We start from the raw sequence: 24,573 nt of genomic DNA on the forward strand, positions 1-24,573 counted from the left end.
ATTATACATAACTGCTCTAGTCAGCTCATCATTCACAAACATATATTCAACTGGAGATCAATGTTAGACCGCTTGCCTGCTTGCACAAGGCCTTGGGTTGCATCCTGGCATTACATGTGCAAACCACATATCCATTTCCATATATGCATGTATATTGTGTGTGTGTATGTTCATGTGTGTGCATATACATGTTAAGATAAAGAGTTTGACATCGGGTGTCTTCCTCAACCATTTTTCTGCCTAGCTTTGTTGAGACAAAACCTCTCACGAGCCCAGAGCTCACCAGTGTGACTAGCCTGGCTGAGCAGCAAACTCTCGAGGTCCTTCTGTGTCTACTTCCCCAGCGTGGTTCCATAACAAGCTGTTTTGTTTTGCTTTCAAGACAGAGTTTCTGTGTAACCCTGGGTGTCCTGGAACTCACTCTGTACTGAAGTGGAAACTTAAGGGGTCTTTGGAAAGTCATTTGGATGATGTTTTGCTGGGGCAAACACATGAAGGAACATTAAACTGAAGTAGTGGACACAGGTGAAAGGCTCAGGCAGACTTTTGTTGCTGAAGCAGACACAGGAGAGAGAATGTTCTGCTAAAGCAAGCATGTGAAAGGACACATGATGAAGGATTCTTCACTAACAACACACATGTATTGGTCCACCTTACATTGCACAATTGAGCTACATTAGTCAGGTTGTCATAGAAACAAACCAAAAAACTTCTGGTGGTGTGCTGCCGTTTCTTGTCTCTTCAGAGGACTCAGGCTGATTGGCAGAGTAATGTCAGCTGAGGCCAGACATGTGGAGGACACATGATGTTTGGAGGGCTATGTATAAAAAGGACTCAATGGACAGTGATGGAGACTTGAGCTAGGCTTGCTTACAGAGCTGTGCAATGCCTGTGGATCTTGAGTCTTCATTGATATTAGCTTCCCTGAGAGAGACACAGCCAAAGTTCTAGTGTTCCTGCTGACTCAAGCTGAGGCTGAGGCCTGGCTGTCTCTGCTAGGTCGTGCCACCGCTGCTGATTAGAGTTTGCTATCCTGACTCTATTGAACTGAACTGCTAGTGTATCTGTGAAGTATTTGTGAGTGGATCAAGCTGCCTCTTCCTGCTAACCTGTGAACTGAACTCCCAATTTCCAGACAGCACAGACAGGAGTTACTCCAAAGAACCTTTCTAAACAGATCCACTTCCTCCATATCCTTTATTTCGCACTACCTCTGGTGGGTGGTAGGCTAAAAGGGAAGTTAAAGCATTTAAGAACCATCATTTAAAATAGATTTCTGAAAAAAATTAAAGTTACGATATATTCCAGGTTAGCCTCAAACTCAAGAGATGGTCTGCCTCTGCCTCTGAGTGCTGAGATCCAAAGCGGGCACCACCACCGTCCATCTGGCTGCATACCTAGCTTTAAAAAAGCCTGATGGCCTGGGCTGGTATCCAGATGGTAGAAGGAAAGAAATAACTCCCATTAAGTTGTCCTCTGACCTTCCTACAGACAGAATGGTGTGTGTGTGTGTGCAGAGAAGAAACAAACAGAACTGCACCAGGACTTACCTGGCAGGATGAATCTGAAGTTGACTTACCTTTTGAGAAGCAGTTCTTACCCTAAAGAGCCTTCCTCCAAATTCTCCCCACAACTGGCAAGGATGACTATAGAATAATTAAAGAAGGAGCTCGAGAGGTGGGTCAAGACCCCTTTGGAACAGCATATCAGATAATAACAGTTATGAAGTAGTAACAAAATAATTTTATGGTTGAGGGTCACCACAACATGAGGAACTGTATTAAAGTATCATAGGGTTAGGAAGGTTGAGAAATCCTGGTCTGGAGCAAAGGCTGCTCTTCCAGAGGGTCTGGGTTCTATCCCCAGCATCCACATGATGGCTCACAACCATCTGTACCTCCAGTCCCAGAGGATAGGATGCCCTCTCCTGACCTCTGAAGTGCACAAATGTGGTACATAAACATACATACAGGCAAAAGGCCCATACACACAAAATAATAAAATAAAAATATTAAAAAAAAAATTATAGAGCAAATTCCCTCTAGCAGAGAGCAAGGATCAAATGAAACAAGGCAGTTTCATGCTAAATGAAGGTATAACACAATCAACGACGGTCAGAGGAAACGCAAGAAAGCAACTTCAGAACACCCCGAAAGGGCAACACCTTCCCTTACAGGAACACTGACTCTGAAGACCAGCACCAGCAAGCCTGTGTAAACAAACAGGAACAGACCTGGAACGGACAAAAGTAATGTTATTGTTTCTTTAGCTATGTACATAATATTTACATTTTCCCATAGCTGGGAAATTACTCACTGTGGTCCAGTTTCCCTGAATTCACAACGCATGCCATAAAACCTGCATCTGCTACAGCGTAGGGCAGTAAAACTCTGTTGGCTTACTTCTCATCTCAGCTCCATAGAAATCCCACGAACAATAGAATCAAGTTCATCCTAATTTTTCCAGAATCTCCACTGACTACAAGTCTCAACAGCAAACTAGACTTCATTTAGCATGAGTACCTCCCCTATGTAATTTCATACATTTTTAACTAATTTTGTTTTATAGTTTGAAAACTAAATCTCATGCACATAAGCTCCTACAACCATGCCCACAAATACCAAAACTGAGAGTAGAGACTCACTTGCCCTCTACCCTAAAACCAAACAGTAATTCTTTTTAAATTTTTTTGTTTCTTTTTGGAGACAGTGTTTCTCTGTACAGTCCTAGCTGTCCTTGGAACTCACTCTGTAGACCAGGCTGGCCTCAAGTTTACAGAGATCCATCTGTCTCTGCCTCCCGAGTACTAGGATTAAAAGTGTGTACTGCCACCACCCAACAATAATTCTTTTTGAAATGTTCTCGTTTTTGTTTTTGTTTAAAAAAAAAAAAAAAAAAAAAAAGCTAAAGACTGGAGAGATGGCTCAGCAGTTAAGAGCACTGGCTGCTCCTCCAGAGGTCCTGAGTTAAGTTCTAAACAACAACAGGTGGCTCACAACTATCTGTAATGCCCTCTTTTGGAGTATCTGAAGCCAGTGACAGTGTACTCATATACATAAAATAAATAAATCTTTTTTTTGAGCTGAAAGAACAAAAATTTCCATCAGCATAGAAAGGAGTTAGTGAGGATGTAACAACTCAACAGCGATTTTCTAACAGAGGCACCAAACTTCTGTGGACATGATGCTGGACTCGTCTTTGCTGGGTGGGTTTCATGCCTTTGCCCTGCCATCCTTTCTCTGACGTCTGGTCTGCTCTGAGGGCCCTGGTTCTCCTGACAGTCTCCTTTCCCATGGCTAATGAGGGGCAACGGTCACATGGCTCCCCACCCCTTCTCATCCATGGCTCTGCCTTCCTAGCAATGTCTGTCCTATGGAATGTCCCTCTACTACAGGGTAAGTTTTTTTTTAAAAAAAGTAATAATAATAATAATAACAACAACAACAACAACAACAACCCAAAGTTCACCAGACCACAGGATCAACAGGCCCTGAACTGGAGCCATCCAGATTTCACTAGCCTCACAGACAAAAAAAGGACAGAGGTCTCGGGTGAAACCAGGCTCACACAAAAAGAAGATCCAAAACAGAAAAATACTAAAGTCACTGTTAATTACAGAAATAGAAATCAAATACGAATAAAACACTCAGTGGGCTCTTCGTCATCGTTACAGCTGTTGGAGACAGGATGGTTCTCCGCAACATAGGTTATCCTTGAAATCTGCCTCAAGCCCCTCAGGGCTGGAGCTCCCGGCCACCACAGCTGGATCTTTTTCCTGCATTGATGGCTATAGCTAAGAGAACTACGGGGCTGGTACAGAAACTGACTGAAACAAAAGCTAAGGCAGCCCGGAGCTGCAGTCATGGAAGAGGCCTGATCTCCCATAACGGAAAACCTTCACACTCAAAATGCTCATGACCGGCATATAAGAAAGAATAATCACCAAATATTGGGGCTGGGGAAACTACTCGTTGGCATAGCACCAACCTAACACACACACCACAGCCTGCGTCCAACTCCAGTACCAAAATAATAAAAGTAAAACTTGTAGTTCTTTTGTAGAAATTATTGTCGTCTACACTCGGTCATAGATGCATTTTTCCAACAAGAGGAGCCTAGTACCTGTTTAAAAAAACGACGATATAGACATCAAATGAAAGCTAAAATCATCAGCAGTACCCCAGAATTTTAGGTTTAAAGAGCAGGATTCAAATGTCAATGTAACATTCTCAGAAAAAAAAAATCAAAAATTGAATTACCAAATGATACCCAATAATGGTATTTCTGAGTAGGCATGCCAAGGAGTTGCAAGCAGGGCCTCTCACAGACATTGGTACAACTCGGCCACTCAGTGAGTGGTTAGGTGAACACTAGGATGTACATGTAGACATTGTTATCCTCCTGAGAAGGGAAGGAAATGGGCACATGGTACAGCATGGACGGACCCTGAAGACTAACACATCACAAAAAGACCAACTCAGTACCCTATGATTGAACTGAGTTGAGCTGTGGAGCTCAAAATGGTCTACAGAGACTAGTAACTGAGCCCAAGAACTCAAGGGGCTGGAGAGGTGTGTTCATCCCAGATCCCTAAGACCCAGCCTACCATGCAGTCAACACTGGGGAAATGAACTTAGAAAAGTACTCTCCCCACCTCTCGGCTCTTTCTCTCCCTGGAAACCCCCCTACCCCACCGCCATTATGTCAAGGGAAATATATAACAAGACTGTTAAAGCCAGCATCATTTAGGACATCCATCCATTCTTCTGGTCTCCAATTTCCAAATTTATCCCTTTTCCCTCCTCCCGTTATCTCCCTGTGTTTAGTAACTGGAGAAAGAACTTGAGGTTGGCAGAGTGTAATTAGTAAATTATTCTTAGCTGACTGAATCACGGAGCAGCAGTTAGCAATCACAGTGCCTAAAATACGCATTAAGTTCACTGTTCCAATACTCTGAAACCATGAGTCCCATTCACTCTGTAAACTGAACACGGAGTCGCATGTAGCATGCCATCAGGCCGTGTTATCCCATTTGCTCGCATGTGTGTGAGGGGAGGGGTGAGGGGTTTCCACATATACAAGTTTCATAACTTTCATATGTTGGTATGTATGACCCACAGCGGGCCAAGAAGGAACGATTCCCCACAGCCGTGAGCAAGCCCCCGTCACAGACAACACTCTCCCCAGGATGCCAGGCGGGTACCCTAAACCCCAGGCACAGCCACCACACAATGAAGACTTTAAGTCTGCTTCAAGTTCCTTTAGTACGCAACCCTATCCAACCAAGAAATAATTCGAGCCATACGCACCCCCTTATAGTTTCCAGGTGTCTAAAACTAAACAGGTGAGGAAGGAGATGGCTTAGACGATAAAGGCGATTGCAGCCAACATGGGAAGCTGACTTTGATCCCCTAAACTCGACCTGTAAAAAGAACCAACTCAGACAAGCTGTCCTTGACCTCCATGCTTGCACAGTGGCATTTGTGTTCACACACACACACATACACACACACACACACACACACACACACACACACACACAATACATACAAATGTAGGCCAGGCATAGTAGCACACATTTTTAAATCCCAGAACTCTAGAGCCAGGGGCAGCAGGCAATCTCTGTGATTTCAAGGCCAGCCTGGTCCACATAGTGAGACTGTCTCCAAAGATAAATAAAAGAACTTTTAAAACCAAATAAATGTAGAATGTTTTTAAATAAAGTTTGTAAGAATGGGTAAGATTAATGTAGGTCAATATACCTAAAACACTGTAATTTCTATGTGTAACATAGTTCACATTCCACGCATAGGGCACATAAATCAAATGCAGTACTGTGTATGACTTCACTCAGGAGTAGTCCAACACAGATAATTTTTTTTTTTTTTTTTGCAAATGAGTAACTACATCCCAAGAGAGCATGTCATATATTTCATATTCAGATTTTAACATTTCAACATATCTTTTTAAACTACTGTGATGTGTCTTGCATTCTTTCCTTTAGAGTTATGTCCTTAGAATCTAGTGAGTTTTTGTTGTTGTTGTTGTTGTTTTTTGGTTTTTTGAGACAGGGTTTCTCTGAGTAGCCCTGGCTGTCCTGGAACTCACTCTGTAGACCAGGTTGGCCTCGAACTCAGAAATCTGCCTGCCTCTGCCTTCCAAGTGCTGGATTAAAGGCATGCGCCACCACCGCCCACCAACGCCCGGCTAAGTATTTTGGACAGCACAGCTTTGGAAGGGTCATGTGATCCTAATAGCCAGTTCTGACCGTTTTTTCACATGCATTTCCAATTCCAATCTTGTATTACAGGCTCCAATTCTCTCTAGTCAAGAACAGTTGACTTTTTTCTTTTTTGTTGTTTTGTTTTTGTTTTTGTTTTTTCGAGAAAGGGTTTCTCTGTGTAGCCCTGGCTGTCCTGGAACTCACTCTGTAGACCAGGCTGGCCTCAAACTCGGAAATCCGCCTGCTTCTGCCTCCCAAGTGCTGGGATTAAAAGCGTGAGCCACCACTGCCCAACCATAGTTGACTTTTTATTAAAAAAAAAAAAACTAACTAACTAAAAATAAAAGCCAGTTTACCAGCTCCTGACAGCCAAGCCAGAGTTAACTTGACTAAGAAAAATGAAAAATATCAGCTGGAGATATAGCTCTGTTTAGATAGACTGTTTGCCAAGTGTGCACAAGGTCCCTAGGTAGATAGATCCCCATGATCCCATACACTTGTAATTACAGCACTGGTTTGTAGAGGCCGGAGGGTTAGAAGTTAAAGATGATCCTCAGCTACAGAGCAAGTTGGTGATCAACATGTGCTTGGTGAGACTCAGTCTAAAAAACAGGAAGGGAGGGAGGAGGGAGAAGGACAAGGAAAATGAAAGGAGTTGTTTACTTTGGTTTATATTTTGGTTAACCAGAAATCTGATTAGCTCTACTTACAGTTTTCTATCCTCAAAGGTGACAGAATAAATTTTTCACGAAATGAATATACAAAGCAGGATTCGCTTTCTTTCTTTTTTTTTTTTTAAGATTTATTTATTATTATAAATAAGTACACTGTAGCTGTCTTCAGATGCACCAGAAGAGGGTGTCTGATCTCATTATGGATGGTTGTGAGCCACCATGTGGTTGCTGGGATTGCTCAGGACCTTCAGAAGAGCAGTCAGTGCTCTTACCTGCTGAGCCATCTCACCAGCCCCCAGGAGTCCCTTTCTTAAAACAAGAAGCTGCAAGCAAGGAGTTGTGGTGTATGCCTATAATTCCAGACACCAAGAAGGCTTGGGGGGTGGGTGTAGGGGCAAAACCACTGCGTAGGCAGCCTGGGCAGTAGTAGGATAAGCTCCTACCTCAAAACCAAACAGAGGCTAACACAAGGGATGGAAGACACCTGGTTCTCACAGGTAATGCTTGCATAGCCCAGGGAATAAAACTCCCTGCTTTATTATTATTTATTATCAGGGCTACTTGAACTGTTTCTAATCAAGTTCCCTTTTCTCCAGAGGAATTTTTTAATTTGACTGCAAGATTATGGATATGCAAAGTAGGTACACAAAACCAAATATCATTGGTGACAAATCATTTTTTTTTTAAGATTTATTTATTTTATGTATATAAGTAGCTCTCTTCAGACACACCAGAAGAGGGCATCAGATCCCATTACAGATGGTTGTGAGCCACCATGTGGATGCTGGGAATCACTCAGGACCTCTAGAAGAGCAGTTGGTGCTCTTACCCGCTGAGCCATCCCTCCAGCCCGACAAATCATTTTTAAAAAATGTATTTAACTGGCTGGAGACAGTTCCATTGGCAGAGTGCTTGCCTACCATGCATGAAACTCTTGACTTGTTGCTAGCACCCAAATCAGAAACTGAAGGTTATCAGATACACTGGCTGTATCATGCGTTTGAGGCCAGCCTGAGCTCTGAAGGGCCCAATCTCAAAAAGGGTTGTGAGACGCCTCAGTGGGTAAAGGCACTTGCCCCCAAGCCAATCAACAGTGTGAATTTTGCCTCCAGGGTCCACAAGGTGGGAAGAAAAAACCAACTCCTACAAGTTGTTCTTTGGCCTTCACATAAGCACCAAGACACAAATGCACATGTAAGTGAGCTTGCACAATTCTCTGTGTGTATATAAAATTTCAACACTGTGGACAAAAAAAGCAAATTTGCATAATAATGAGATAGTTGTGCTTGTCTATTTGTACATAAGGAATTACCTCTTGACTGAGTATCTGATACTGTCAGACATAGCATCTTCAACATTTTTCAGAGTTGACTGATATTTGATTTTATATTCATTAATGCTGCCAGTGATCCAAATGCCAATTCACAAACAGAAAATAGTACAAAATGGCAAAGGTATGTTTAGGGTCATCTCAGAAAAAAGAGGAACTTGTGTTCCAGCCCCAAGCCAAAATTCATTTTTGTTTGTTTGTTTGTTTTTGTTTTTTAAAAACCAAATGGTTTGCCAAACATGGTACCACAAGCGTTTAATCCCAATACTCTGGAGGCAGAGACAGTTGGATATCTACAGATTCAAGTCTAGCTTGGTCTACATACAGAGTTCCAGGGCAACCAAGGCTACATAGAGACGGCCTGTCTCAAAAGCAAAAGTAAATACTCTAACAGCACAATTCAAAGATGTACTAAACTGATATTTACACACTAAAGAACAATAACAGGAAAAAAGTTCATTTTTATTCCCCATAATTTAGGCATGACGTTTCTATAAGAGCAGAAAACCATTTATTTATTTATTTGGCCAGAACAGTGTAGCTCAAAACACAGAAGAGTCTCACATCTACATGAGGCATTTCAGGCAACAGCCGTTATCTTTGCATGGTGTGTCAATATGCACTGAAAACTGCCCAGGGTGTGTGCGCAGAACCAGGGTGTAGTGAAGTCTGTCACAACCAACACACCGGGCTGTGCCAAGCACAGAGATTAATTGTGTGTTTGATTGTGAATTTGTTTTTGGAAACTTCTTGCTGTGGTCAGATTTTTCTCTATACATATTCAACTGAAGGACCCCACGATTTTAAGAAGCTAGAATGTGGGCTGGAGAAATGGCTCATTGGTTAAGAGCACTGACTACTCTTCCAAAGGTCCTGAGTTCAATTCCCAGCAACCACATGGTGTCTCACAACCATCTATAACAGAATCCAATGCATTCTTCTGGTGTGTCTGAAGATAGCTACAGTGTATTCATATACATAAAATAAGTAAATCTTAAAAAAAAAAAGAAGAAGAAGAAGAAGAAGAAGCTAGGATGTATATAACTTTGCAGAGAACTAAGCTGTGCTTGCCAGGACACATACATCATACAAGACGTACCTAGACATACATACTACTCTAGTTTTCCGATACAGTTTTTGAAAAGCGGCCCAAGGCTGGCTAATGTCCTTCAAGCCTCCAAGTGTGGCCTTTTGAAATGGCAGTTACTTATGCCAGGGAGGGAGGAAAAAGCAAGCGCCTGGCAGTCAGGGTTAAGTGCTGGGGATCAGACCCCACACCCCACTAAGAAGAACGGGATCAGCCTCATGTGTGACTAGACAAATAATGGTCACAGTATGATAGGCACTGGTTGCCAAAGGAAGGCTAAAAAGAAGATCTACATTATTGGATATATTTAGTCCTTTTTTTCTAATAAATTTTTTTTGTCAATGCTCCCAAATAATTGTAAATCTTGCATGTTTGCCAGAAGAGGAAACACAGCCAGCATACTACTAATTCGAGGTTACAGAAGGCTGGGGACTGATTTCCCTTTGAAATTCAGTTAGAGAAATATGCCTTTGTGCGTCTTGCTGACACAATCACAAATGCCCAGTGGATTAAGACTGTAAGAACAGTCATGTCGGCGAGATGTGCACTGCAAACAGCTTATGCCAGGCAAAATGCTGGTGGGGGCTGCCTCAGCTGTTAAGAGCACCAGCTGCTCTTCCAGAGGACCCAAGTTCAATTCCCAACACCCACACGGCAGCTCACAACTATCTCTTAACTCCAGTTCCAGGGGCTCTGACAACTTCTTCTGGTCTCTGTAGGCACCAGGCACATATGTAGTATACAGACACTTGCAAACAAAATACCATATGCATAAAATAATAAATAAAAATGTACTGCTGGTAGAAATACTTGCATTCAGTTATATAGTTTAATCCTATATAACTGAATTTGTATAAAATTTGTTTAGCTAAAATACTGCTGATATTGTAAGCCACTTTTTGCCCAAGGGAACTACCTCTAAACCTTCCAGAAGAAACACTAATAAAGGGAGCACGGGGGCTGGAGAGATAGCTCAGTGGTTAAGAACACTGGCTGCTCTTGCAGAAGACAAAGGTGTAGTTCTCAGCACCCACATGGCAGCTCATAACCATCTGTAACTCCAGTTCCAGGGAACCCAAGGTCCTGACCTCCATGGGCACTACATATACATAGTGCAGACATACATGTAGCAGGCAAAGTATCCATACACATAAAACTTTAAATTAAAAAAAAAATAATAATGAAAGAGTTTGAGAGTACAGCACATTTCTCTTGGGCTGTCTAATAAAGCACACCAGATAGTCAGGAGTCAGTGCAAAAGGCAGACTGAAGGCTTATGTGGGACTTGTGCCAGCTTCCTCATGGAACAATTCCTCAGTATAACTTTTTAAAGTTAGCGTGGATGGTCGGGGAAGGTTTCTTTCATGTTTCTGGAGATGTGGGGCTAGTCCACTTCTATAGCAGCAACAGTGTCTCTTATACTCTTAGCTACCAAAGGCTTTTGGAAGAAAGGTTATCTCTCAGCTGGAAGAGGAGACATGAGCTGGGAGGAAACTCAAGCAACAGAGTACTTGTCTCATGAGCACCAAGCCCTGGGCTGGGGTTAGATCCCCAGCATCCCAGAAAGCTGAGCATGACTCCCTAAGATCTTACTTCACTTCATACAGAGCTATGCAACCCAGCCAGAGCTACATGAGGCTGTCTCAAAAAAAAAAAGGGGGGGGGGGGGGTTTGCTGGTGAGATGGCTCAGTGGTTAAGAACACTGACTGCTCTTCCAGAAGTCATGAGTTCAAATCCCAGCAACCATCCGTAATGAGAGACAAAAAAAAAAAAAAAAGGCCACATATAAGCTTAGCAGATTGTATTACTATTAATTGTAATATTAAGCACAGCAATTTTAGGCTGTGTATGTGTCCTACAGTCCCAGGCAGTTTGATTTAGTAACTACAGAACATTTTTGGTTCTGCTTAAAACTAAGAACAAGTGGATGGTCTGAAGCATAGTGAATCCGCAAGCCAGAACTGAGCACCGTCATGACATTCTGTGCAGGAGAGAGTCAAAATCCTAAGAAAGCCTTAATATATACACAGCCACATTTACAAGGAAACATGGCATCTTATGTTAGCCTTTTGCTAAGAAAGTAGAAGATCCAAGCTCCGGCCTTCCTAACATGTAGTGGGGCCTTAGACAGCCGCTCAGCAGTCTCTCCCCTCTTAAGGTCAGTGTTCAAGAGGGTTCTTGGGAGAACCATAACTTTGAGAGCAGTGAAGAGTCAAGTATCTTCAAGCCAGGAAAGGAAAGTTCATTCATCTAGTCAGTATTCACTAAGCCACCAAACAGTGAAGCACTAGCTGGGGTTGGGGGCAGCATTAACATCCCCTCAAGGCCTCTTTTTTTTTTTAAGACCAACATGGTACAAAATAGAAGGAGAAAGGGGCACCATCTTCTTTATGTCTCTTTTTGTTATCACTGGAGATAAGAAGAAATTGGATAATGTTTCCTCGCCTGGCAAGAGAAGAAGAAAATGTCCACCCCTGACTCTCCAACACACTCCTCTCTCCTCAGCCTGTCTGTATTCAGCAGAGCCCTCTTGCTTTCTTTGAATATTCGCAAGAGTTCCAGAAACCATAATTCCTAGCTTTCCCAGAAGGTGGTACGGCATAGTGGGGGCTTGGGGGGAGATCTGTGCTATCAAGAATAGATCCCATGGCAATGGCCCTCCCCACCTTCTAGGGAAGAGGTAAATGTACCATGTAAGAAGTGTTTCTTTTGCCCCCATAATCATATCAAAGTGAAGAAGTGTTATCTGACCTGCCCCAAAAGACAGGTTCTATCAGCGTGCGTTGCTTTACAGGCCTTACTTCCTGGTTCACAAACATGTAACCAGGAACTTAAGATACAGTCACTTCTTTAAATAAAACACAAGATGCTTGCTGAAATCCACAGTTCAGACAGGCATGGCTGCACCAGCAGAGGAGACAAAGGCAGGTAGGTGGATCTCTATGAATTCGAGGCCAGCCTAGCTCACAAGAGTTCCAGGACAGGCAAAGCTATGTAGAGACCATGTCTCAAAAATAAAACAAACAAACTCAGGCTTCAGAACCCCTTTTCACCAAGAAACCCCTTTCTTTAACACACTCCTACAACTTAACCCAACACACATGCTATGCTAGAAGGAATAAACAGGCCACTGAGCTTCCAGTAGACATAGTGAATGGCTCCACCCAGGAAATGGCTCTTACTGCCCTGATTTTCAACACGTCATACACAGTCATGTCAGTACTTCATGGACAATATTACACCCGATATATACAGACACGCACATACACACAATTAGATGATGATTACAAAAGTGGATGTGTATAATCTAGACTCTCTAAATGTACATAAACCTAAGAAGAAATGCTGCTTAAAGTGTATCTGGGCTTTGGATGATGACCTTGAATTGCTGATCTTCCTGCCTACACACAGACAGACAGACAGACACACACACACACACACACACACACACACACACACACACTACTGTGAACCACAACCCCCGTATTATGCAAGTACTAGGCAAGCTCTACTATCTACATTCCCAGCTACCACCTCAACTTTTTAAAAGCACGAACAAGATTCTTAAACTTAACACCAACCATAACATTCTGGTTGGCTCCTGTGAAGGAGACTCTCACACCTGTAGAATTCAAGAACCCCCCGGTTTTCTGGAAATTACTAGGTACCTCTGGAACACACACATCAAACTGGCTCAAGCTCTTTACAAGGTAAGGGAGAGGGGAATATGTAAAGTGGTGAAGGACCAATGATGAGGGAAGAGAAAGGGGGGAAAAAGCCATTTCTTCCCTGACCCACAGGAGGTAGGCCAGGCTGGGGTGGGGGGTGGGGAGGGTGTATCTCAGACTTCCAAATTCATCCATTAGCACATTCTACTGAAAATAAAAGGTGGCCCTAGTAAACAGAGGAACTTTAAGTCTGAGGATAAAAGCATGATACCAACCACCCTTAGCCGGTCACGAGGGAACTAGCTGTTAGCAATATTGACTTCATCCTAGCCTTTCACCCTCCTCCTCCTTTTAGTTTGAAAATTTAACAGACCAAAAAACCTAGAACTTCCAAATCTGATAAATAAGTTTTACTTTAGAAAATGGCTGTTAATCTTAAAAGTGTTGGCAAGGGCAGTCTGGGCAGAGATTCCTCTCCACCAGAATCCCCATGACTGGGCCCCTGAACGATTAGTTCCTCTTGTTTTTCATCTCCAAAGCTTACAGAAACCTCCCGTGTGCGTCTGTAGTGTTTTTAGGAGCAACAAGTTTGTTCTGTGAAAGCTCCTATATCTAACGAGAGCGCGGCCGAGCTGGCCAGTCTCCCGGTGCGGCTTCCAGAGCCAGAAGGCCACCGTTTAAGCGCCGACCTTACAAGTCCGGCCAAAGTGCCTCATTTGGAAGAGGCCCCCCCCCCCCCAAAAAAAAATCCCTGTCACGATCTGTGAAACTGGCACAACTTCCCGTACCGTCTTTTCCCAAGCCACGCTTCCCACGGCACCCTTCCTCCAAAAAAGGAAGAAATCGGCGTAAAGCTCAGCTCTCCGGAGCTAAGTCTACCTAGGACGTCTGCAGCACCCACAAACTGGACCTGATGGGACCCAGATTTTAGTGAGCACCTACGATCGCCCAGTCCCTTCATCCCGCAGCTTGCCCGCACAGGGGCTGCTCGGTCCCTCCGGGCCACTGCGTGCCCTCAAGCCACTCAGGGCCATCAAGCAAACTGCAGCTAGAATCGACGGCGCGGTGACCCGGCCGTCACCCCGAAGGGCTGCCGGAGGAGCCATCCCGAGTGGCCCGGGGACCTCCCGGCTCCTTGGAGCTGCTCCCGCAGCCGGCGTCCCCAAGCAGAGCGGCCCAGGCCATCTGGCTCCGCGCCCTTCCACCTCCTTCCCTCGCCTCGGGCGGCCCACGCCCACGGCACAGGCTCCCAGCACCTTTCTGGAGCCGAAAGGGCAAAGGCCACTCTCAGCGCCCCGCACCCCGCAGGCGAGCATCGCCCAGCGCGAGCGCAGACACGTGGAGCCAAGACCCCGGGCACGCCACTCACCGGCTGACCCGAACGGGACTTGCCCGGAGGCGCTCTCCTGAAGAAGGAGGTCCTGGCGGTGAAGAAAAAGTCCTCCGCGTCCTCCTCGAGGCTGCTGTAGCCGCTGCTCATGCTGCTGGTCCGGTTGCGCGCAGGGGGCCTCCCCGGGGCGCAGGCGGCCAGGCCGGGGTGCGGCGCCCGCCCGCCCCGCGAGGTTCCCGGCGCGCAGCCCCGAGCCGCCGGCCGGCCGTCCTGCTGCAGCTGCGGCCGCCGCTCAAGCCGCCGGCCGGTCCCCTCCTGCAGTCTCCACCGCCCTCTCCAGGCGCCTCCCAGCTCCCGTGCGCCCCGCCCCCGCCCCTCCTGGACCCCGCCCCCGGCCTACAAGGCCCCACCCACCCCGGGCCAGGCTCCGCCCAGCCAAGACCCCGCCCCCAGCCCGTCACGGCCCCAACTAGACCACGCCCCCTGGTAGCCAAGGCCCCGCCCAGGTCCCGCTACACCCGCCTCCGCTGCTGAGTCTCGCCCAGCTCCGCGCGCACAGGTGGGGCCCCGCCCGCCATCCCTAGCCACGCCCCTCCGGCCTAGCAGAGATCGAGGGTAGAAGGAAGGTGGGTTCGAGCGCCGCCCGTGCTGGGACGACGCTCCGAAGTGCTTTCCCCAACCTCCCGGAAATTGCAAATTCCTCAGTGACTCCCCGCTACTAGAGCCGAAGTTTTGGAGAGGGCAGGAATATAATGGAGAATTTTCCCCACTCTCTCCTTCCGGCTGGGCATCGGTTGAAACGGCCTCCGTCGAGGGGGACGAGCCACGCGTGCTGGCCCCTCCCAAGCCGTTATAAATTAGCAGAGGTGGGTGGGGTAAGAGCAACTGGGTTGTGCTTATTTGAAAGAAAACATCCTTTCTGGTTCTTTTGAACTTCGGTGGTAAAGCTTTCCCGCCTCCCGGTGGCGAAGTCGCGTCCTCAATGGGGATGGCTAAAGCAGTTGAGATTTTGGGGGGACAAATTTCATAATCACCGAACAATCGAGTACTTTTAATTTAATGCACTTTGTAAATGTCGCCTTCCACAAGCAACCTTACAAGGTCACCCCATGGGGGAGAAAGTAGATTAGACCACTCTGTTCACCCCCACACACACCAAAAATCAAGGTTTCCCTTCGGAGGCAAAAAAAAAAAAAAAAAAAAAAAAAAAAAAAAAAAAAAAAAAAAAACACCTTGCAATCAGCTAAATCTTTTTAATGCGACATTTTCTTTTCTTAGGGTCCCTGAGGGTCGTTTTTCCCCTTGGTATGCTGGAGTTGACTTAAATCCTACTAACTTCCTTGCAAGAGACCTTGGTGGGAAAGAGGTTTTGAGGCTTTAAGGCAGCTGTGCTGTGCAGCCTGTAGCAGAGGGTTCTTTTTTTAAGGGGGTTTTTTAAAGAGAAAGAGAAAGTCGTCACTGCTTAAGGCTAAACCCTTTTCTCCTCTACTCCCCCAATGCTGGGACTAAAGGTAGCAGTCACCCTCAGGCTGAGACCGCTGCTTCTGTGGCGCTTCGGGTTTTTGTGTAACCCTTTCTGGGATCAGGACTCGGTGAGTAATCGTCATTTGAGAACCAGGAGAAGGGAAAGCTAGACCAGAGAGAAGTCTGGGACAAGGAAAAGAAATGGCTCCTATGTAGTCCCTTCCACCCTCGGGCAGAAAGAAGGCTGGCTAATCTGCCTTCCTGCAGGCTTATTCACATGTCCAGCTTGCAAACTAGCCTTTCACTCCAGGGAATTCACCCCCAGAGGGGCCTTAGAGTCATGGCCTATTTTAAAGCCCTTACATTAAAGACTTCTTCCCAGCCACAAGGCGACTGGATGACTAGAAAGCAGAGTCTGGCTTTATTCTTCCGTTGGGTACAAGCCTTCTTGTGTACTTAGCCAAATGTAAGAGAAGAGGACAATCACTTGATGTAAGATTTGTCTTCTTTGACTCTTACTGGGACATCATTCAAATAATGGCATATTGAAATAACAGGGTCTTCAACTAAATACTCCAGTTTGACTATTGGGTGAGTTAAAGATAGATAGCTTGATTGATTATTTATATAATGTTCTCCCTGCATGTATGCCTGCATGCCAGAGGAGGACACCAGATCTCATTACAGATGGTTGTGAGTCAGCATGTGGTTGATGGGAATTGAACTCAGGATCTCTTAACCTCAGCCAGCTCTCCAGCCTGGGTTAAATGATTTAACAAACTTGTTTTATTATAGATAGAAAGAGTGGAATCTCTTACCTAGTATATAATAGAATTTTCCATCTGCTTTGAGGAAAAATATGCTTAAAATACTTTTAGAATCCACCACACCAGAAAAAATGTTTTGAGCCTAGAATATTGGTGCTTGTGCATACCTTTAATCCCAAATTCAGGAGGCAGAGGTGGGTAGATCTTTGCGTTTAAGGCCAGCCTAATCAACATGGCAAGTTCCATGTGTCACCTAGAGTATATGCAGACTCTATCTAAAAACAGAAACAGAAAAGATCTTTCATGTTATTTTTAAGTGAAGAGGCTACATTTCATTTTATGGATATCAGCACTCCATCAGAATTACTTGGGTTTGATGCCTTTTAATTTTTAGAAAGTAGTGTTTGTGCACAGGCACCTCTGCCATGGTGTGCCTGTCACTGACAGCTTTGTGCTGTTAGTTCTTCTTAGACCATTACCTGAGCCCTGGGTCCTGAACTCGGGTGGCTAGGCATGAAACACAAGCACCTTTTACTGGCTGACCCATCTCACTGGCCTCATAAGCATCACTTGTTGAAAAAAATAATCATATTAGGGTGAGGGGTAGTCCTGTGGTAGAACACTTTTATAAATGAGGCCCTACTGCACAGTCCTGAAGATAAAAAAGTATGATTTTGCCAGGGGGTAGTACACGCCTTTAATCCTAGTACTCGAGAAGCAGAAGCAAGGAGATCTCTGAGTTCCAGGACAGCCAGGGCCATACAGAGACCCCCCCTGCCTTGAACACACAGACACACAGACACACACACACACACAGTGTGACTAAGCAAAGTCTCTGCTTTCAAAAAACAAAAAGTAAAAGCTACATAATTACCATATTTCTATATTTTTCACATAGCATCATCTTAAATAAAAGCTGAGTTTAAGATTTGACTCAAGGGACTTAGAAATTATAAAAAAACCCAAAATGCCTTGTTAAGCAGTTAAACAGTCCTATCACTTACTATCCAAAGAAAGGGAGAGTAGAATAAATAAAATAGACTCAGGCAAGCTCAGATTTGAAAGGATTAATTGTCAAACACAGAACTGAATTTGTAAGTGGACTGAATCACCACACATTTCCCACTGATAGAGGAGCCTATTGGTTTAAATGCCTGCTTAGCTTTTCTTTGCATGTTAATTGGGGAACATGCTTAAAGGTTAGTAAATGTATACAAAATAGCTTTGTCAGAGCAATGAGGAAAGTAATACATGCCATAGTCTATAGACTAGGTATGGGAGGCTAAGGAGTTAGTCCTCTGTGTATGTATGGGAAACGCTTATCAGGCAGCATGAAGAGCATGTGTAAAGGTCCTGTGGCAGGTATGTGCTCAGCATATTCAAATAACAGCAAGAAAATCAATGTTTCCTAACTGGGTGAGTATTGGGAACTTTTGTCAGAGAGTAACAGAAACTCTGTAACAGATGGAGCTGGGTAGCAGAGTGCTTTCCTAGCATGTACAAAGCCCTGGGTTCAATCCCCAGCACTGAGGGAAAAAAAATGGTAAAAAAACTAATAACCACAGAAAAGTCATTATTCTATAAAGATTTTGCTTTTTTGTTTTTAACCAGAGATTTTTAGCAAAGGAATGATAGTGTTTGACTTTCCTTTATAAAGCACTCAGTACTGAGCAGAGAATAGAGTTAAATTATATGAAAATTTGGGGTCTAGATGGATGGCTCAGAGGACCCAAGTTCAATTCCCAGTACCCACAGGGCAGCTTAGAACTGTCTGTTACTAATACCCTCATATAGTCATACATGCAGGCAACAAACCAATGCACATGAGATAAAACCAAACTGTTTTTTTAATGATATGAAAACTCAAACAAATAAAACAAGGAGGTCCATTTTTTTGCTCCTAAAATCAGTCAGCATCTTGTAAGGTGTGTGTGACACAATCACATCTGTGTAACTGCAAGTGATGTTCTTACTGTGTGCTAAGTCGGAAGATAAATGATGACACAGATTTATCCTAAAGGTCACACCAACCTATGACTATTTCACTGGTGCCTGTGTGACATGAAGGAGGATGGCCTGTGGGACAGGCAGACCAGCGCTGGAAAGACAGCACTATTGCTTATTGGTTTTGTTTCATTTTATTTTATGTGTATTTGCCTGCATCTATGTCTGTGCAACTATATGTGTGCCTGGTACCTCTGAGGCCAGAAGAGGGTGTCAAATCCCCCAGAAATAGAGTTATAGGCAATTGTAAGCCGATGTCTAGGTCCTGGGACTTGAACCCAACCCAGGTTCACTGTAGCTAGAGTTCTTAATTAGTAAGCCTCTCTCCAGTCCTTGTTGTTTATTCTTTTATGACTGTTCCCCCTCTTGGACAGGGTCGTGCCATGTAGCCCTTGAACTCAATATAGCTCTGTAGACAAGGCTTGCCTCAAACTCCTGGAGGTCCACTTGCCTCTGCCTCCTGAGTACTGGAATTAAGGTGCACTTCCATGCCTGGCTCTTGTGTGACTTTTAATGTTAAGTAGCTACTCTGTGACACAGGTTTGTCTTCAGTAATGGGAATAACAATGTTCCCATTTAGCTGGGCGGTGGTGGCGCATGCCTTTTATCCCAGTATTTGGGAGGCAGAGACAGGCATATTTCTGAGTTCAAGGCCAGCCTGGTCTACAGAGTAAATTCCAAGACAGCTAGGGCTACACAGAGAAACCCTGTCTCAAAACAAACGAACAAACAAAAACAATGTTCCCATTTTATTCTCTTTTGCTTACTATAAGGATTAAGTAAGAGACATCTCATAAAACCCTTGACAGAATGGGGTCAAGTGAATATGAGTCTTTTTACCCCAAAAATGTTGGCCCTTAATGGACGCTCAGCATCCTTTACCCATTTCTTTCTTGCTTCCTAAACTTTTTATCCTTGGATAAAAGGTTCAGTGGCTGCTCAGGGGTCTGACTTAACCCCGTCAGTTGTGATTGCCATCCCTACCACAGATAGCTTTTGGTGTGGGCTGATCACACAGAGCCAACTATTGAGACACTAATTCAGGAGAAAGATCTTGCTGGATAGCTTTTAGGAACCATTTTATCACCTTGAGGAAAGACAGCTCTCTGGACTTGGCACCTGGGAATTCTGAGCCAAATTATAGACATAAATGACACCGTGAATCTCACAAATGATTAAGGGACTTCTTGGATCTTTTAATCAACAAGCTCTGAAACTGCCCTACTTAGGCCTTATTATATGAGACAAGATGTGTTCTTAGCCTGGCATGGTAACACACACCTATAGTCCCAGCTACTCAAAAGGACTTGAGGCAGGAGGATTGCTTAAACTCAGAAAGTCAGATTGGTCAATATAATGAGAATCCCATCTCAAAAAAAAAAAAGAAAAACTAATGAACCAAAATTTCTCTCAAAAACTCTAAGAAGGGGACTCAGAGATGCTTCAGTAGTCAAGAGCATTTGCTATTCTTACAAGACACAATTTCTAAACCTAGCCTCTATGTCAAGCCACTCACAACTGCCTATAACTCCAGTTTAAGGGATCTGATGCCTCCTTCTGGTCTCCACAGACAGACAAACAGACACACACACACACACACACATGTACATAAACACATGGCACACACATATACATAAATAAAAATAATTTTAAAAAATTTTTTTTAATTCTAGGAGAGAGCTGGGTATGGTGGCATGTCCCTGTTATATTAGCACTCTGACACAGAGACCAGAAGGTCACACAAGTTTGAGGCAAGTGTAATCTATAATATACTGGTTTCCAAGCCAAAAGGGCTGCATAGTGATTCTTGTCTCAAACAATAACAATTTCTAGCACAGCCAAACTTAGGAAAAAAAAAAGTTATGGTTAGGAGCATATAGTATTCTCGCAGAGGACTTGAGTACACTTCCCATCACCCATATCAGGCAGCTTACAACAGACTGTGCGTGCAGCTCCTGGTCATTGGACTTTCTCCCAGCCTTCATAGGCACCTACACATACATACACACACCTCCATAATGCATACCTGTGTATATAGCTAAAAATAAAAAGGTTCTTTTTTCATGGAAGTTGGTTGCTTGAGGGCCAGAAGAAAATCATTTAGGATAGCCTTTCTTGTACCATCGGTATCTCTTGGGTTTGATCAGTCCCCATGGTTGTGGTTGTCACTCAGGTAACTTCCATTGCATTCATGGCAAAGATAGACAATATAATCCAAAGGAAGCATGTTTGGTGGTTGACTGGGTAGTCTTGGAATCAGAAGGCCTGGCTTCAAATGTGTGATGGATGAGGTGCTATGATCCACGGTAAGTTGTCTAGCTTTACTAAAACCCCATTCCATATTTAGAAAGTAGGAAAATAATAGCGCTTACTTTGTGGTATTCTTCCAAAGATTAAGTTCAATAAGGCATGAAGAACTTAGCACCCGACATATAATAATTCAGGTCATGTTAGCACATGAAGACAGAAGCTCCATATTTGCACAATCTCAGGACCTTGGAAAATCATGTGCTACCCATCAGCCTGAGGCTACCTGGGCTGATGACGCAAAATGGAGAAGGGGGTGGGGAAAGAGAGAGAAAAGAAGAGGAGGAGAAGGAGAGGAAGAGGAGGAAGAGGAAGAGGAGGAGGAAAAGGAAGAAAAGGAGGAGGGAGAGGAGGAGAAGGAGGAAGGAGAGGAGGAGGAGGAGGAGGAGGAAGAGGAAGAAGAAGAAGAAAAAAAAGAAGACTCTCCATGGGCTCATGGCCGGCCTCTACCTCTACTCCTCTATTCCTCTCCTCTCGTTTCCTCTCGTCTCCTCTCGTCTCCTCTCCTCTCCTCTCCTCTCCTCTCCTCTCCTCTCCTCTCCTCTCCTTTCTTCTTCCTCTTCTTGTTCTTCTTGTTCTTGTTCTTGTTCTTCTTGTTCTTGTTCTTGTTCTTCTTGTTCTTCTTGTTCTTGTTCTTGTTCTTGTTCTTCTCTCTCTCTCTCTCTCTCTCTCTCTCTCTCTCTCTCTCTCTCTCTCTCTCTCTCTCTCTCTCTCTCTCTCTCTCTCCCTCCCTTCCTCCCTCCCCTACAACCTCCCTCTCTACCTCTTGCCTGTAGATGAAGATGTAAATTCTCACCTGTTCCTGCCATCCTGACTTTGCTCCACCATATGGACTTTAACTGTCTGAAATCATAAGCCTAAATAAATGTTTTCTTTATAAGTTGCCTTGGTCATGGTGTTTTGTCACAGTAATAGAAATATAATAGTAGGAGAGAGAAAGAGAAAAGGATTGGAATGAGAATATTCAAATTGCATTATATACATACATACATACAATGTTCTATTGCTGTATCAGGCACCACTACCACAGAAATTCTTATAAAAGAAAGCATTTAATTGGGGCTGGCTTATAGTTCAGAGGTTTAGTCCGTTATCTTCATGGCAGGATACAGGGTGGTAGAGAGGCAGACATGGGGCTGGAGAGGGAACTGAGAGGTCTACATCTGGATTGGCAGGCCACAGGAAGAGACACTGAACCCAGCTTGAATATTTGAAACCCCTGATGACACATTTCCTCCAACAAGGCCACACTTCCTAATCCCTGTCAAGTAGTGCCATTCTCTAGTGACAAATGAGCCTATGGGGGTCATTCCTATTCAAACCACCACAGGTCTCAGACTTAGGTCAGGGTAGTCAAGAGGATTCCCACAACTACAAAAAACAAAAACAAAAAAAAACAAAACACAAATGGCCATCCCTATGAGAATGACTTCAAGAAGGTCTAGATGGATACAATTCAGTTTTGATCTTTGGTGTGGGCACTGGTGGGGGGTGTTTCCAATGTATAAAGAAAGAAGGAGGGCTGGAGAAATGGTTCAGTAGTTAAGAGCACTGACTGTTCTTCCAGAGGTCCTGAGTTCAATTCTCAGCAACCACATGATGAATTACAACCATCTGTAAAGGGATCAGATGTTCTCTTCTGGTGTGTCTGAAGACAGCTACAGTGTACTTATATAAATAAAATAAATAAATCTTTAAAAAGAAAGGAAAGTAAAGAAAGAAAGGAAGAAAGAAAGAAAGGAAGGAAGGAAGGAAGAGAAAAATCAACACTTCATTGTCTAACAGTTCATGTTCCCAAGGAAATATGAATGGAAATGAGGCAAAATTATTCCAGAATAGAAGTGAATGTAAGGGAACTGGAGAGATGGCTCAGCAGTTAGGAGCCCTTGCCACTCCTGCAGAAGACATGGGTTGGGTTCCCAACACCTACACTGAGTAGCTCACAACTGCCTGTAACTCCAGCTTAGGGGACTGAGCCCTTTTCTGACTTCAGGCAGTGTAGCCATGCGGTGCACATACAGACAAGCAGGCACACACAAACATAGTATAGTATCTTAAAGGCAGATGGGGCTGAGGAGATGACTCAGTGGGCTAAGTTCTTGCTCTGTAAGCATGAGGCTCTGATTTCAGTTCCCTAGCACCCACATAAAAAGCCAAGTGTGACAGGTGGCATCTACAATCCCTGGACTAGGGGGCTAAGACAGGAGGCCCTGAGGGTTCAATGACCAGTCAGTCTAGTCAAATCAGTGAGCTCCAGGTTTATCAAGAGATCAGTTCCCCCCACCAAATAGGGTGTTCTTATTGGTCATGGTGGCATACACTTTTCATACCAGCACTCAGGACCCAGAAGCAGGTGGATCTCTCTGAGTTTGAGGACAGCCTGGTCTACATAGTGAGTTACAGGACAGCCAGTGCTATATAGTAAGACCCTGCTCCAAAATAATGATGATGATAATAAAAATAATAATCATAGTAATAAGGTAAACATGATACATATCTGATATTGACTTCTGGCCTCCATGCATGCATATACCTGAACACACATGTGCAATGCATTTGTATACAACACACACACACACACACACACACACACACACATACACACACACACACATATACACTTTTCGTAAGTTATAGCTTCCTAAATTTGAAAAATCCAGTACCACACTAACCCACTGGGCTCTAAGATGCTCACTGGTAATCCCACTGGGCTCTAAGATGCTCACTGGTAATCCCACTGGGCTCTAAGATGCTCACTGGTAATCCCACTGGGCTCTAAGATGCTCACTGGTAATCCCACTCACCAATACCTATGCTGGGTCACAGCTGAAAAGAAAGCCAAGCAAAAGGACAAGTGCAGACATGATCAATAGAATAAAGGCTTCTCTCAGGAAATCAAACAGCACCAACACTTAGGATATTTTGGCAAATAGAAGGATTCTCAAAAGTCTTCTGAAATAAAAAGTCCTGAGGGAGCCGGGCAGTGGTGGCACACGCCTTTAATCCCAGCACTTGGGAGGCAGAGGCAGGCGGATTTCTGAGTTCAAGGCCAGCCTGGTCTACAGAGTGAGTTCCAGGACAGCCAGGGCTACACAGAGAAACCCTGTCTGGAAAAAAAAAAAAAAGTCCTGAGGGCCGTTCATCAAATAATTGGAGGTATTACTAGGTGAACACACTTGGATAAACATACTTTGATTAGTAAACTACTTTGTTTTTGAGACTGGGTCTGCCTGGCCTCAGACTCATCAGATAGTCAAAGATAATCCTGGACTCCTCCTCTTCCTTCTTTTCCTCTCCCCACAAAATTATCTCACACTGTAGCTCCAGCAGTCCTGGAACTCACTCTGCAGACAAGGCTGGCCCCAAACTCACAGAGGCCTGCCTCTGCCTCCTGAGTGCTGGGATTAAAGGTATGCACTACCACACTTGGGAACCCTGAACTTCTGATCCCACTCCCTTTGTCCCCAAGTGCTGGGATTGTAAGTGTGTGCCACCATGTTCCATCTATGTGGTGCCTGGGATCAGACCGCTAATACCTCGTGTTTCCAAGTAAGTACTTCTACCAACCTGGCACTGTCTCCAAGCCAGCACCACACACACTTGAGGAAATCCTATAGAAAGGGGGAAATGTAAGGTAGTTGCTATGTTTTTTTTTTTTATTTCAGAAACATTACTTTTTTTATGAATGAGGCAATTTATTAACACAGCATCCTTTGTT

The 24,573-nt window shown here is 44.3% G+C and overlaps 1 protein-coding gene across 1 annotated transcript in view; it reads right to left on the reverse strand.

Moving 5' to 3' along the window:
* Positions 1-14,614, reverse strand: part of Rassf3 (Ras association domain family member 3) — a 65,586-nt gene extending 50,972 nt beyond the window's left edge. The window contains exon 1 of the mRNA XM_031349161.1: positions 14,353-14,614. Within this exon, the coding sequence (XP_031205021.1) occupies positions 14,353-14,463 (111 nt within the window). The 5' untranslated portion in view covers positions 14,464-14,614. The remainder of the gene's footprint in view (positions 1-14,352) is intronic.
* Positions 14,615-24,573: the final 9,959 nt, after the last annotated feature.

Source organism: Mastomys coucha, unplaced genomic scaffold (genome assembly GCF_008632895.1).
Source record: "Mastomys coucha isolate ucsf_1 unplaced genomic scaffold, UCSF_Mcou_1 pScaffold4, whole genome shotgun sequence".
Taxonomy (NCBI): Eukaryota; Metazoa; Chordata; class Mammalia; order Rodentia; family Muridae; genus Mastomys; species Mastomys coucha.